Source organism: Mustela erminea, chromosome 8 (genome assembly GCF_009829155.1).
Source record: "Mustela erminea isolate mMusErm1 chromosome 8, mMusErm1.Pri, whole genome shotgun sequence".
Lineage (NCBI taxonomy): Eukaryota > Metazoa > Chordata > Mammalia > Carnivora > Mustelidae > Mustela > Mustela erminea.
In genome coordinates this window covers 40,395,561-40,410,550 of record NC_045621.1, presented here as the reverse complement: position 1 = coordinate 40,410,550, position 14,990 = coordinate 40,395,561, and the positions used below count along the sequence as shown (strand labels likewise).

Genomic DNA, 14,990 nt, shown 5'->3' with positions numbered 1-14,990 from the left:
TAACCGATTTCTTTTTTATTTACAATCAAGTTCTGTTGGGCAACATAAATAAATAAAAGATGCGCCCTGGCCTGCGAATTCTACCTCCCCTTGAGCTCTTGGAGCAGCAAGCTGGAAGGGGCGGGGGGAGGAGGACCAGGGAGCGAGGGAGGATGGACACAGCACCCCTCCTCACCCAGCTCCAGCTCTCCTACCCACAGCTGTCCAGAGAACAAGTGTGGAAGGAAAAAAATAAAGTGCAAATTAAAAAGTGATGAAAGTACTGGTGTTTCAGTCACTCAGGAACTAAAATGATATACACAGGTAAAATGGTAAAGATAAATGTTTTAAGAAAAGAAAGAAAGAAAAAAAAAAAAAAAAAAAAAAGCGCCACAGGCCAGATTTTCCCTGGCCTTGATCCCAGCTCCTGACACCTAAGGATGACATTCCCATGCTTCTTGGAACGGGCTTCTCGCACTAAAGCACCGAGGGGTATTGCACATAGGCTTGGCAAAGGGGCAGTGACCCGGAACTGGGCTCCAGGCTAATACATTCGAGGCCTCCAATCTCTCGTCACCAGCGGCTGTCACCGAGGCACACCTAGAAAGAAGGTGGTGTGTGCCCTGCCCACTTTCTGGGAGTCTACAGATGGCTGCAGGAAGCCACTCTACTCCCACAGCATGCCCACTTCCCTGCAAGGAGGTTTCTGCACTTCCTCTCCTACTTCCAGAAAGTATTTTATAACCAAACAGATTTATTTCTTGACCAAGAAATAAGTGTATAGCATTGTTAGGAAGAAAGGTAACCTGAAGCTTTGAAGAACAGCTGCTTTCTAAGAACGGTTTAGGAGACCTAAGGAAATTCCAACAGTAATCAGATGAGATCAGAGAAAGAGCCTTGTAATAATGACAGAGACCAGCAGGGAGAACCACAGTCCCGCTGTCTCCTCAGAAATCAGGGTAGTCCCTGTGGGCTGAGGGCAGGGGTAATCCTTTTTGGGTTTCTGTTAATCCAATGATTCAAGCAAGTTTACCGGGAAAACCATCCCAAGGGGACAGGACATGCATCGGGCCAGAACCGACTCTGGAAGGACGGGAGAAAGCACGGAGGGAGAAATGACACCCACGCGCACGTGTGGGGCGTTCCTGGTCCTGCCGGCCAGTAAGGAAGCCGGCAGGTGACCGTGCTCCCCCGATGAGGTATGGAAGATCAGAGCCAGTAGTGTTTCCCACCTGAATCAAGGCAAGAACCTGAATCCCTGATAAGTGACTGCAGGGCCAGATTTTTTCAGTGTTATCCTTTCAGGCCATTAGAGACCTCAGCTAAAATCCTCAGAAATCCTGTTCAAAGGCAGGCCACGCACCACGCAGCTCCAGCTCGTCTCTGGAGATCGAAGCTACACCCAACACACCACCTGCCAGGACAGAGCCGCCGCAGGAGCCTGGGTGCTTCTCCGACTTCAGCTCCTTTCTCTCTCTCTCGAAGGTGCCATCAATACTCTGACCACAGCACAGCTTTGCTTCCTTTGTCCACACTGACGACATGGGAGCCAGAAGGGGACCATGCTACCGCATTGATGGACGAGCTTCAAAGGGAGAGGTCGAAACATCTGTGAGATCTTAGTGAGCTGAACGCCAGGCCCCCTTGCATTCTGGGAGCAAGGCTCTCTCCAACGCCTGGCTTACTCACCAGGACTGCTGCCGCTCACAGGCAGGCCCTTGGCAATGAGCACAGAAACTCAAAGGAACCCCACACTGTACTGAAGAAAGCAGGTTAGAAACAAAAAGAACGAAAGGAGTCCAGTGAAACCAAGTCTACCCTAAGGCGGCAGCCTTCACCCTTCGACAAGAGCCTCAGGGGCCCGACTGGGGAGTGGACAATGGCCACTGCCCCTGGGAGCAAGGAGAGATGGTTCTGGAGGAAAGCCCCATCTCCATTAAAACTAGCAGCTGAGCTTGGTGGAGAGAACAAAGCTAAGAGAAACAAGAGCCCGGGGGGGGGGGGGGCGGTACTGAAAGAGTGAAAATCTGGGTTTACAGCCAGTCAATTTCCTGGGGAATGGGGCTCTGAAGGGAGAAGGAGAAGCAGAGAGGAGACGCTAGGTGATCTTCCTAAGCCTTCTCCAGCAACCACTACTCGAAGGGCTCTAACTAGAGAGCCTGTCACATCCCTAAGCAAACACTGCCGCTTGCTGTACTGCATGAATGGCCTCATGCTCCCCTCAGTGACCTTGCTCACAGCAGAGCCAGTGAGCCCACAACGCCCTCCCGGGGCTCAGTCCATGCCCAAAGGGGCAGGACCCCCGAGATGAGGTCACAGCACCTGCATACAACCTCAGGGGGGCTACCAGGATTCCCCTTACCCGTGCTGCTTGGAAAGGACCTTCTCCACCTTCCCCGAGAGCACGCTCCAGACGTAGAGGGAGCCCTCAGCTGAGCCCGCTGCCACATAACCACCATCAGGGCTGCAGAACAAGTAAGACCGGAAAAGTGTCAAGCACCCATCCCCAGTTCAGCATCCCGTGGGAGAAGCACTGGGCAGGGAGAGCCGAGAACCAGGAAAGGGGGCTGCCCTTCTGCACAGAGCCCACCTTCCTTAGAAGCTCTCCAACAGCTCTTAGGCACACCAGAAAGGAAAAAGAGAGATAGTGACCCCTAAAGGTGAACTTCCAGGTCATTCCTGGACACTCTCTCAGGGTTAGTCAGTGAACACATGGCCCCCACCTCCAACTCCCGCATGCACCAGCTGGGGGGGTGGGGCAGGACAGGAGGAGAAGCGCTACTCACCTGAATACAACTCTAGTCCAATCAGAGCCGCATTTGAACCCAGGCGCGCTGAAACCAACAACGGCACTGTTACCCCGAGAGCTCATACCACTCGGGGTGTGAGAAAGCAGGGTCAGGGCTTCTGGTGTTCATGTGACCCCCAGAAAAACAGCAAGGGTCAAATAAAACCCAAACCAGCATGTCTCCAGTTACCTAAACGTCTGTCTGACAGCATTGATCCGCAGATCAATGATCTTCAGCAGGTCATCACGAGAGCAGCTGAGAAGCTCTGTTCTCTCTGGGTTTAAGTCCAGGGCGGTAATCTTGCCCAGCAGCTCCATCTCCCGGACGATGCTCTCTGATCTACAGAAGTGACGGGAAGTCTGAGAAGACGGAACATGGAAGCGTTGGCACTTCCCCGTGTTGACCAGGACACCATGCTCCATGGAGAAGAAGGGGAAAGGAGGGAATTCGACTAGAATGCCATACTCTTCAAGAACAGTGAGTGTGTCCCAACCTTATAAAAATCACTTCAGGAACTGCTTTTACTATTTTTCTATCAATACATTCTATAGTTATAGTGTAAGAACCAGAACTTGGAATTGGGGAAGAATTAACTTCCTCACCCATTTGGAGAAATGCTACAGTAACTGCCAATCAGGGAGCTTCGGCCCAGCATGAGCTAAGCAGGTCTGCGACCTATTCAGTACTCTTCCAGTGATGACGTGTCAACGTGGCCAAGGGCCCAGAAACTTGCTCTGGTGGGTCTGGGACAAACATGTGGTCTGTTGCAGGCTCCCTGCCCTACAAGTTCAGCTCCAGGGCTCCCCAAGTCCAGCTGAGTGATGCCAGGTGTGCAGCTGGACTCTAGGGCAGAGTTCCCACCCTAGGCAAGTCAGTCACTGGTCTGGCTTCAGTCCTCCCCTTCCTCGCCCATCATGTGCAAATGCTCCCTCAAATCCCTTCCGCTCCACATCTCCTTTACTGCTGGATGAGGTCCGGGCTCCTAGGACGCCGTGTGAATGCCACCTGCACCATCTACTCACTTGTGCAGAGGGGTCCTCTGTTAAAACACCCAATGGCTTACAAGAGCAAGTCACTTAACAAACAGCCATCTGATCCCAACCCACCACCAGCTAGTCCTGTCTGCCCACGGCCCGATCTCCCAGGCTATCCTGCTGTCCTGTCTGGAAAGTGTGTCAGGGGCTTTGTGTCATGTGATGCCCACTGCCTTCTTAAGACTCATCCTGACAGGTGTTCTCTCATATCCTTGGACTAAGGCGCCTGGCTCTACTTCCGAACCCCGTGCAGACTTGTGACATTTCCAACTACCTAGCTGTCCATCTTCATTTTCCTAGCAGCTGAAAAAGTGCCTCCTAAGCGTGGAGAGTGTGCTCGTAAGTGATCACTGAACACGACTGTCTACTTCACTCACGGTAAAGAATATCGAACTACTGAGACAAACGTGGACTAGAGCTCATTTTTGCTACTTCTAGGGATCTTAAAAAGTACACCCTGTATACAAAGCCTCCTCAGAGCTCTACCACGGGAAGACCCTCTCATCTGCCTCCCCCACCAAGCTCTGGGGTAGTATACCGGATGTCCCAGAAACGAATTTTCTTGTCAAAATGTCCACTCATGACACACTGCTCCGTGCAAACGATATCGTTGCAGCTGGATCCTGCAAACACCGTCTTTATGCCTGAAAGAAAAGTGAACATTAGTCATCGAGCAGAGGACCCTGCACAGCAGAGGCCGTGCAGGGAGCATCGCTTCCCTCTCATCCGAGTAACTGGAGCTCCTTATTTAAACATACTCTCAAACACGGAAAACCGTCGCTACCTCAACGCCACTCTGAATATGAAACCAGACTTGAAATTCAAACTGTTATCACGTGTGGCAACAAACACCTTGTGGTTAACGTCTAATTGTACAGACAGAGAGCGAGACTAAATTTCCTCACAGACTTTGCTGCGGAGATCCCAGAGCTTGAGGGTCCGGTCATGACTTCCGGAAACAATACGCGCGTTGTCCAGCAGGAACTTGGCAGACAGCACTTTGCCACTGTGTCCTGTGAGAGTGTGCTGCGAGAGAGAACACAGCTGGGGTAAGCCGTGGGCACACACCATGCTGGAAGAGCTGGCTTCTCTAAACACCCAAAGATCTGGTCAGGAATATTCAGACAAAGGATATGTGGCTCGGCAAAATGTCCAGAAAGCCTATCTTTCAGTGTGGCCCAGAGGTAAGGAATCAAGAGGAAGAGCATAAATCTCTCAGCACAAATAACGTATAGGGAAAAAAAAAATCTAACACCACTAGTGCCAACTTTAAAAAAAGGGACAGGCAGTTGGAGGACCTTTTTGAAATAAACTGTTACAGATACCACAGGTCTGTAGGATTCCTGCAACCTTCTCTGTAAATCTGGATTGTATCAGATTACAGAATTTTTCAAAGCCTAGATTTTACCCAGTGCCTCTGAAAGTCCAGACCGTATTTAAAGTCAGAACAGACTGGTTCCCTGCAGGCATAATTTACAAAAGGAAACATCAGGACTCTCTAAATAAACTATTAAAAACCCTAGGGGTTTTTTCAATCAGAGATCTCAGCTTGCAATGTCAGTCCATAACCACAGGTACCAGCAGCCCCAACAATGAACCCCCTTAGCAGCTGGCTGGGGGGTTCCTGCCAAGGAACACAGCCCTGGGGCGTTGCCCAGCACCAGCCACCCTTCTGCCCATCACGGCACTACTGGAGCCCAAGGGGATGCCAGGGGTATCGGAAGGGGACCCTGGGAGTCGGACCTTTCACTACTCCTCATGGATTTTCCAGTGCAGGCTGGCATGCTTCTAGGTGTGAAATCTCAAAGGCTCAGAAAGTATTCATTGAGGTTTTCTTTTTAACCAACTAATAAATAAACCTTTAAAAGCTTTCATATACTTACTACAACTGCTAACTTACTTACAGCGTTTCCACACTGACTCCCAAAGATCTCACAGTTCCTTGTGAAATGTTTAGTGTGAGAATTTTTGAAACCTATCTTCCCTCCTTGCTCAGTGGAGCAACGCCACCTCACCACAGGAACAGAAAACCCAGGCCCACACATACTTCTCCCTTCTGAAGGGAGAAGCTGGCACAGATTCGAAGACTCGTTTCTCCCACATTTAAACCTCTCTGAAACTGAACGACATCAGACAAATGCGCCAGCCAGGGGGCAGCTGTGCTATGGCTGTATAAAAACCTCCCACAGATCCTTCTCGTAAGATCCTGAACACTCCCGCAACAAGGCTTACATTCAGTACAGTATGGGAGTAAGGATTCCACCCAGCACAGATCATCCACACTGTACGGTTCATGAGGAGACATTCAACTCAGGAAGAGTACACCCCATGCTAGGTAAATTAAGTTCGGAGAAAAGAACTACATCATCAAAGAAATCAAAGTTTTGGGTACATTCACTGTTTTCGTTCATCCTACTGCAGTAAAATCCCAGTTGGCAGACTCCGGAGAAAGAGACACTGCTCATAAACAGGCTTGTGAGCACTCATTTCTGTGAACTCTATTAAATGCGTGTTAATACTTTCATTGTTCTCATGTGCAAATACTCCTAAAAATTTACCCACTGCTGATGGGGCGCCTGGGTGGCTCAGTGGGTTAATTAAGCCTCTGCCTTGGACTCAGGTCATGATCTCAGGGTCCTGGGATTGAGCCCCACATCAGGCTCTCTGCTCAGCAAGGAACATGGACCCCCGCCCCTGCCTTTGCCTACTTGTGATCTCCTTCTCTGTCAAATAAATAAATTTAAAAAAAAATTATCTATTGCCATTTTCACATTACAGCAGAAGTAGTTTCCCACGTGACAGCTGAAGATGCTCCGGCTCTGGGGTCACAATGCTCTGGCTTTGAACAGTCAGGGCTCAAACATCTGCCAAATAACCTCTTCCTCCCGCTGTTTTAGTAAAAGGACCAAACAAGGTGCCCCGTGTACAAGGCCCACTGCTGGGAGCATTAATGTTCTTCCTTCCTCCAACCACTAAGAGCCTTCAAAGTTACTCTGATAGTTAAATAATTGTCAAGTGGCAATTACAATTTAATGGAAATTTCTATGCCCAGCGGACACCTAGGTCACTTTACATCTCATGAGCACTAATGGTGCTACGGCAAACAGCTATGGGCACACAGCTTTCCCTGGTAAAACTGCTGAACTGATGAAAGAAAGAAAAGAGATACTGTTATTTCCTGGCTCCTCCTCTTCTTCTTCTTTTTTAAAGATTTTACTTATTTGACACAAAGAAAGGGTCACAAGTAGGCAGGCAGAGAGAGAGGGGGAAGCAGGCTCAGAGAGCCTGATGTGGGGCTCGATCCCAGGATGTTGAGATCATGACCTGAGCAGAAGGCAGAGGTTTAACCCGCTGAGCCACCCAGGTACCCCTTTCCTGGCTCTTCTTATGTGTGTTAGCTTGCTTTTTAAAGTCTGTCCTTCTGCCAATCTCATCCTTGGAGGAAATCCAGCTGACGGGCTCCCATTCCATTCTCACAAAGGTATGGAATGCAGCCTCCTCCAGGTTTTTTTCCATGATTTACAAAGTCCTTATCTCAAGTGCATCAGATTTATGTAAAATTTTTATCCACCCAGTGTTTCTGACATTTCTTTTCAATATTTAATTCAATTCAATTTATTTAATTTTCAGGTTTTACCTTCCTTTTTCAAACAGTGGCTCCTAAGAGATGGGGCAGCATGTTCAGACATCAGAGCAGCTTGAACCTCTCTTCTCCAGGGCCCTGCCAGGTGCTCCCCTATGCCTCAGGAGAGACCTGAGGGCCACCCACCATGCAAGCAACCACCATTAGCACCAAATGGTCAACTGACCCCAGAAAAAATGCAGAACTCAATGAGGATGTTTCTGAAGCAAAAACCACCATCTGAAAGCCAGTCTTGTCACCGTGGTTATTTTTCTACGTCCACATTAGAGAAGTGAAAAAGGTGGGCTGTTCAACCCCATTCCTCAAGTCACATTTTAGAGAGCAGCTAGGTAGTTTTGCAAGGACCTTCTGGATTTTTAAGGGAATCTAAAACACCCGCTCTTCAAAGGAGTCCTCTGTAAATACCAGGCTGTCTCTAGCACACCTTTACTACAAGGATTTTAAAGCACTCAGCCAGCTGCTCCTTGCATTCTGGTCTCTGCCAATACCATTCCCTTACCAGAAAAACTATGGTCTTGGGTCCTGGATTTCCGAACATTCACCTCTGTGTCTTCCAACATCCTCTGTTGACTAGGGTCTAAGTAGAAGCCAGAGCCTCCTACAAGAGGGAGTGTATTTACTTCCTGGACCCCGTTAAGAGTTCCATGTGTGTTCTGTGGTCCCAGAGCAGATGTTTATCCAGAGGATGTTCATCCTGATCTTCATCACACATACACAGAGAGAGGGCCAGAAGCCCTCCAAGTCAGCTAGCCCAGCTACGGAGGCTACTATCCTAGCACCAGCCCAACCCATCAGCAACCCCAGTGGAAGCCTGGTGCTCCAGTACCCTGAGTGCTTTCTCCCATGAAACTCAGCCTACTCTTGCAGATTAGCTCACTTGAAGAAAGTTTCCCAACATTATGATTTTTGTTTTCCAGGTCTGGCTCCCACCTGCAGGTCCCCTTCTTATGTCCAACCCAAGGGCTGATGGCCACCTGAATAGAACTCTTTTCCAATGGAAAATATCATCCTGCACAACTGGCTGAGCCCTCAACTGCTTGCTTTTCTCCTCCAATGGCCTACAATGTAAGGGAGGACTGTATGTCCCTCTTCATGGTGAGACAAGTCTGCTGTACCTGTAGAGACACTAGAGTAATCTAGGTCAAACAGAAAAGCACGGAGCCCAGTTCCCATTCTCATCTGGTAGCTGGGGGACTCTAGGCAATTTTGTGGGCTTCTCTGACTGAGCCTTGGTTTTTTGTAACCTATCCCTCCTTGTTCCCCTGGGGATGAAAAAAGCAGTAGGGTACATACAATACCTCGGTATTGGGTCTGACGCATCAGAGCCACTCAAGAAAAGTCCCTTTTCCTTTAGGCAAACTAAGAACTGCAGGCATAGTCAATCCTGTTGCAAGAATCCAGTAAGGGATCGATGGTTAAGAGAGCACAGCATAGGGGACGCCTGGGTGGCTCAGTTGGTTAAGCAGCTGCCTTCGGCTCAGGTCATGATCCCAGCGTCCTGGGATCGAGTCCCACATCGGGCTCCTTGCTCTGCAGGGAGCCTGCTTCTCCCTCTGCCTTTGCCTGCCATTCTGTCTGCCTGTGCTTGCTCTCTCCCCTCTCTCCCTCTGATAAATAAATAAAATCTTTAAAAAAAAAAAAAAAAAAAAGAGAGCACAGCATAGCCCACAGCAGGTTATCATGCTGGTTGAGGACGGGCCAGGCCACCTTGAGGGTGCAGAAGTAGAGGGCGGCTACTGAAAACTTGTTCAAGTGTTAGAACAGATGGGACTACTGCTTTAGCAAAAGGTCCAGCCCTGCCCACGGGGGCCCAGTGGCCCCGTTCCCTGTTCTGCATTCAGACAAGAACACAGAACAGGCTCTTCAGCTTTCACAAGGGAGTAATCTTTGTCAGCCTCCTGCCCCATACTTTGCATGTGTAACCCTGGATCTTCTTCCGACTCAGAATGAAGGATCACCACCGTCCATGAGGTACTGACTAGCAGCTAATACTGGTGGTGTTCCCTACAGCTCCTTCAAGAAAACGGAGAGCCTATGAGACACGTGAACTGTGCATTTCCAAAGATTCTCCAAACTGCATCCCAGCATCATCACATCAGACCACTGGCAACGGACCGTTCTGCGGCAGCTCCCCTTTTCTGCAGATTTCCCTTGAAGAAGCTCTCAATGCCATGCCTCATGCAAGCTGATGTACAAAAGCTTGTGTCAAACTTTTTTCTTTGTAAGAAGCTCAGCCTCCCTCTTATCTTTCAACAGCCTTTTCTTAATGAGCACATGTGAAAACTGCTTCAGGCTTAAGGAGAAAAACAACATGTCCCCAAATTAAGCTATTTGTTTTTCACTAGAACCAAAGTACTATAAACATCAAGTTTTGGTCTTCGTTGTGGAGGCCAAGCGACTTCTCAACAACTTCGGGTTCACATGCGAATTCCTTCACATGACCCCGACCTTCCCCTTTTCCCTGCCACCTGCTCCCACCTTGTGTCAGAGTTGTGGTTCTCGCTAACCGTAAGTGTACCCACATGCACTCCCATGTCCTACTTTCAGCTCGACTCTGGGAGCTCATTATGAATCTTGGGACATAACAAATGTAACTTCTACAACAACGCTGGGATTGTTGGAAGTTCTGCTAAAACAGACACCTGCCTGCCCCAAGTATGTAGTTCTTAGGAACAGGAACACCCCGAGTCTTTTATGAGAAATGTGATGGCTTCCTCGTGCAAGCATTCTGAAACTCAATCTTGGACAAAGGAAGAATGTAACATGGAAACAAATTTTCCCAAGGGGGAAAAGGAAAGGCAGGGGGAGTCAAGTATGATTTTTAGGAAAACACGATTCTCCTAATTAATCAACCTGCCATTTCCTACATTTTGTGCCTTAAGAACCTCATGAAGTTTGAAGTTATACTAACTTTTTTAACTGGGTCTTACCCGTAACCGATAATCATCCACAGTCCAGATTCGACTTGCAAAATCATTTGAAGCTGCTAAAAGGTAAGATCCCTATGGGAATAAGGGTGGGGGGAGACAAATTTTAGACAAAATAGATTATTTCAGTCCACACAATACAAACTCCTTAAGAATCGAGTCCAGAAAAGGCTTATTAGATGCTCAAAAGCTGCACAGCTGATGTGAATACCGACCTTCCTCCCAGTAGTCTGTCAACCCACTGACTGCGGTAAATCCACTTTGCTCCTGAACTTGCTCAATCCTACCCTCCCGCACTCCCGCTGGAATGTTGCAGACTCTCCAGCTCAAACTGTAACCTGTCCTCTCCAGTTCATCAGCTATCCCCTCCACCCCCTTCAGTAACAGTAAATACCAACTGTCTACACACTGTCCAAACTACAGAGCCCAGAGGCACCAGCTCTCCCCTCCCACAACCTCCCTAAACTGCTCTCCCCGAGACCTGCCTCTCACCCACCTAGCTAGACGCCTGTGGCTCCCCCTGCACCGCCACGCTTCAGCTGGGACCTTCAGCAAGCCTGCAGAGAACTGACTGGCTGGGGCACTGCAGACCTGCTTCCCCCACCCAGATTGCAACACTGTCACAACCAGCCCAGAATTTACCATCTCCTTGCATCCTGATCTGACACTGATGGGACTTAAGACAAGGAGAAAAGCTGGGAAATCATCTGTGTAATTTTTAAATTTCAAGAACCGGATGTCTTAAATGGTTTCTACGCCCCTGTAAGCGCACTCATTTCCACAGCCATGGGATACTCACAGCGCTGTCAAATTCGATGCTCGTAATTCCCGCATTACTGCCAGAGAGGGAGCCCTTGAACTCACATTTATCTGGATAAAGAAAGACAGAGGAGACAAAGGAAAGTAAGGCCAACACCTATGTTACACTGGGGCACCTGAAACAGAGTGGAAGCCAGTGAGAGGCTGCGAAGAGCAACTGTCCTGCATGGACGCAGCATCGGAGAGCAGGAGGACAACACCGCAGTGAGACCAGAGAGGACAGCTGTGCAGCTGCTGGAGCCACAAGTGTGTAAGCCGACACAGGGCCCAGCACTTCACACGTGCTCCCTGTTCTCTTCAAAAATTTAGAGTCTTCTATTCCCTTTACAAAGAAGTAAGTGCAGGAATTTTAAAGAAATGTCAATCCGTCTAGAGAGAGTTTTAGTTCTGCTATTCCTCAGTAAAAATTTCTAGTTCAGATAAATACACCTTTGGGTCTGATAAGTATTTGTGTCAATTTAACAATCACTTGTATAGAACCTCACCACGAAATTTTTCACAATCTCTGTGTGAATTCTCATTAGAGTCTTATTTATTTAAGTTATAAGTTACTGGCTAGTCCTTAGAATGCCAGTGAAGCTAGTTTGGAGTTTCTGGAATTTGTCTGTACACTTCCTCTGTCTCTGGAAGCTGAAGATTCTGGTAGTCCAACTGGCTGCCAGCACTCCCCTCACCCCAGCCTCCCTCACCAGGCACAGGCTCCTGGGTCCTGCTCTCAGACAGCTTTGGACACCCACGCAGGAGTTTTCATGATGTAGGCACAAACTGACAAGAGTACAAGTCTCAGGATGATGTGATTCAGCCCCTTCTTAAAGGGTACCTTAAGGATGACAAGCTCAGAAAACAATCAGGGAACCATTCAAATCAAATTCATAAAAGGGGATCAGGCGCCTGGATGTCTGCTGGCTGAGAGTCCGACTCTTGATTTCATGCAGGTCATAATCTCAGGGTCTTGAAATCAAGCACCAAGTCAGGCTCTGTGCTCAGAGCAGAGTCTGCTGAAGATTCTCTTTCTCCCTGTCTCTTTAAAATAAATTAAAAAAAAATTTTTTTAAGATTTTATTTGAGAGAGAGAACACAAGCAGGGAGAGCAGCAGGCAGAGGGACAGGGAGAAGCAGGCTTCCTGCTGAGCAGGAATTCCGACATGGGGCTCAATCCCAGGACCCCGGGAACATGAATTGAGCCAAAGGCAGCCAGTTAACCAATTGAGCCACCCAAGCACGCCCCTCTCTTTAAAATAAATAAATCTTAAAAAAGAAGTTCATAAAAAGGGAACATAAAATAGGAAACATCTCCAAGAATAGCCTTTTCTCTTATTCAATACTTCTACTGGTAATAATTATGATATGAATACTGGGTTTAGAGCTGTCAAATACATTTAGGGTCAGGATTATTAAACTGGTTGAAGCCCACCCTCTGAATTTAATTATGAAATACCTATATAGCATATTTAAAGCCTTTTCTTGAGTCCTAGCTTTCATGAGATTTTCAAAAGTCAGAAAAGGCTAATATCCACTAATTAATTAAGGTCTTTATTTAGATTAGAGCTTTACAAAAATATTACTGTAAATTCTAAGAAATATCAAAAATTATGCCCAAGATAGCAGTTTATTTCTCTGGCAGTTAACACATTGCCAAAATGTAAGAAATGACCAATAAATACTACTCTATGTAAGACTGATCTCAAACAATCAAAAAAAAAAAAAATCCTTCCCAAAGATCTAGAGAGCATGGAGGGAAGGTGTGTCAACATCTCAATGGAGCTTCTGGAAAATTTTGATAGAGCAAGGACAGATGTTCCTACTGGGCAGAAAGTGCCATTCTTCTGATACTTTAAAAGTGTAAAAAACAGGACCCCCAAACTCTTTCATAAAAGGCTTTTTGGACTTAGTCTCTTCCAAGATTCAGTAAATATTAGCCAAGGAGAAAAAACCTGCTAAGTGATTTGCAGAAGAAATACTCTATAATTAGGCCATAACTGATATTTGTTCCTCAAAACTATATAAAGTGCTGCCAAACATTCTATGTTATTTCTTAGACCCAGCAGAAACTTTTCATTTTATTGACACCAACTATGCCAATATTCATTTCCATTTACTTCCTTTTTAGCAGCAAAAACCTAACACTGTTACTAAAGCTAATTTTCTTAGAAGTGCTTTTACTTCTACTACCGGGAAGCAGAAAGTATTTCTAGAGTTATTTTTATTTAATCACAAGACATAATCAAAACAGATGCTCTGGGGGCACCTGGGTGGCTTAGTTGTTAAACATTGCCTTCAGCTCAGGTCATTATCGCAGGGTCCTGGGATTAGGCCCTACATTGGGGCTCAGTGGGGAGTTTGTTTCTCACTTTCTCTCTGACCCTCTTCCTTGTTGTGTGTGCACGCTCTCTTGCTCTCTCCGTCTCAAATAAATAAATAAATAGATAAATCTTAAGAACAAAAACAAAACAGATGCTCTGCTTAGATTTTAAAAAATCAAATCTCATAAAACTTCTATTATTACAATATGGCTTTATTATTGCATTATCATGGTTTTCACAATTACCATTCATAAGGTGTTTCTGGGTAAAGCAGCACAAATTTTCATGGGCTTCAACTAGCTGTATTTGCCAGGGATTTAACGATGGAGTCACTTTTCAGAAAAAGAAAAAGAAAAAAAAAAAGGCCAGGGCAGACAAATGTGGTGCTTTATTGATAATCTATTATCATCAAACGGATCAACAGACTGCTCTTGCTCTTGCTCTGAACACACCAAAAGTCACCTGAATGTTCCTTCAGGTGCTCTATAGCTCAGGGGAGGCCACAGCGGGAAGAAAGGGGCTTTGCAGTCAGCAGACCCAGCAGGACCTGGTTCTGCCATCCCCTGCCACGCTAATCAGTTACCAGCCATGAAAACCAACTGCAAAATCAAGTAGGGGCTCTGAGTTTTCATGTTTTTGTCTTGTCAAGTAGGGGTGATACCTGTCTTTTAAGCTGCACAGGGCTGTGGTGAGGATCAGGGGAACTAACACAGACAAGGGCCCTATGGATCTACTTCTTGGTGGACACTGGGAATGTAAGTGCTACAACTAAGGAAAGCTGACAAAGCGGTTCTTATTAAAATCTTCAGCCTTATTCCTCAACCTTGCTTTATTTAAAACAATAACAACAAAACCACAACATGAGATTTAACTACATCTCAACATGCTGAAATTGAGCTATCCCTAGCTTCAGATTTCTAAGAGATGATTTTACCAAGTCCCACTTCCTGTTTTAATGCCATCCCATTTCTGAGTACTCTGAAGCCACTTCTGAAACGAAGTCTCATCAAAGAGACGAGGTCTTGATCTTCTGGCCCTTGATGATAAGCTGCTTGTTAAATACATTTTTTTCTCTGGAAGATATATCCCTCTTTTTATTCTCAAGCTTAGATATGACCTCAATCTTTTTCTCTAGGCTAAAGCCAATAGTGTTATTAAATGCACACACCTCAGCTCAATGTATAGTTTAATTCTAAAGTCTATGACTTTAAGACCTTTCATTTTCCTTCTAAATCCTGTAGAATCTTGGAAGATGTTCTCATATCTGAGAAAACACAAACACTAACGAATCCATAACCTAAAACCATTTTCTAGCCCTTGCTTAAAAACTCAGCGCAAATATCCACACAGGTGCAGTGTCTGAGATGGTGATAATGCTTTGGTCAGATAATTCCTGAAACAAGATACTAGATATTTGGAGAAGGTGAATGGTTTAAAGATTGCCTAAATAAATAAATGAAATCTTAAAAAATTTTAAAGATTGCCTGAAAGCCAAG

At 46.6% G+C, this 14,990-nt stretch overlaps 1 protein-coding gene and 1 non-coding gene across 6 annotated transcripts in view; both read right to left on the bottom strand.

Annotated features, from left to right (window-relative positions):
* Window positions 1-80: 80 nt before the first annotated feature.
* Window positions 81-14,990, bottom strand: part of ATG16L1 (autophagy related 16 like 1) — a 37,169-nt gene continuing 22,259 nt past the window's right edge. For all 5 annotated transcript variants that reach the window (XM_032355206.1, XM_032355207.1, XM_032355209.1 and 2 more), the window contains 8 exons: window positions 11,172-11,242; window positions 10,376-10,447; window positions 4,708-4,828; window positions 4,341-4,446; window positions 2,958-3,107; window positions 2,766-2,813; window positions 2,342-2,443; window positions 81-1,564 (listed from right to left, as the gene is read on the bottom strand). In XM_032355206.1, coding sequence (XP_032211097.1) covers window positions 1,471-1,564; window positions 2,342-2,443; window positions 2,766-2,813; window positions 2,958-3,107; window positions 4,341-4,446; window positions 4,708-4,828; window positions 10,376-10,447; window positions 11,172-11,242 — 764 coding nt within the window. In that variant the 3' untranslated portion in view covers window positions 81-1,470. The remainder of the gene's footprint in view (window positions 1,565-2,341; window positions 2,444-2,765; window positions 2,814-2,957; window positions 3,108-4,340; window positions 4,447-4,707; window positions 4,829-10,375; window positions 10,448-11,171; window positions 11,243-14,990) is intronic.
* On the bottom strand, window positions 5,343-5,567 carry LOC116598011. The gene has a single exon (XR_004288921.1).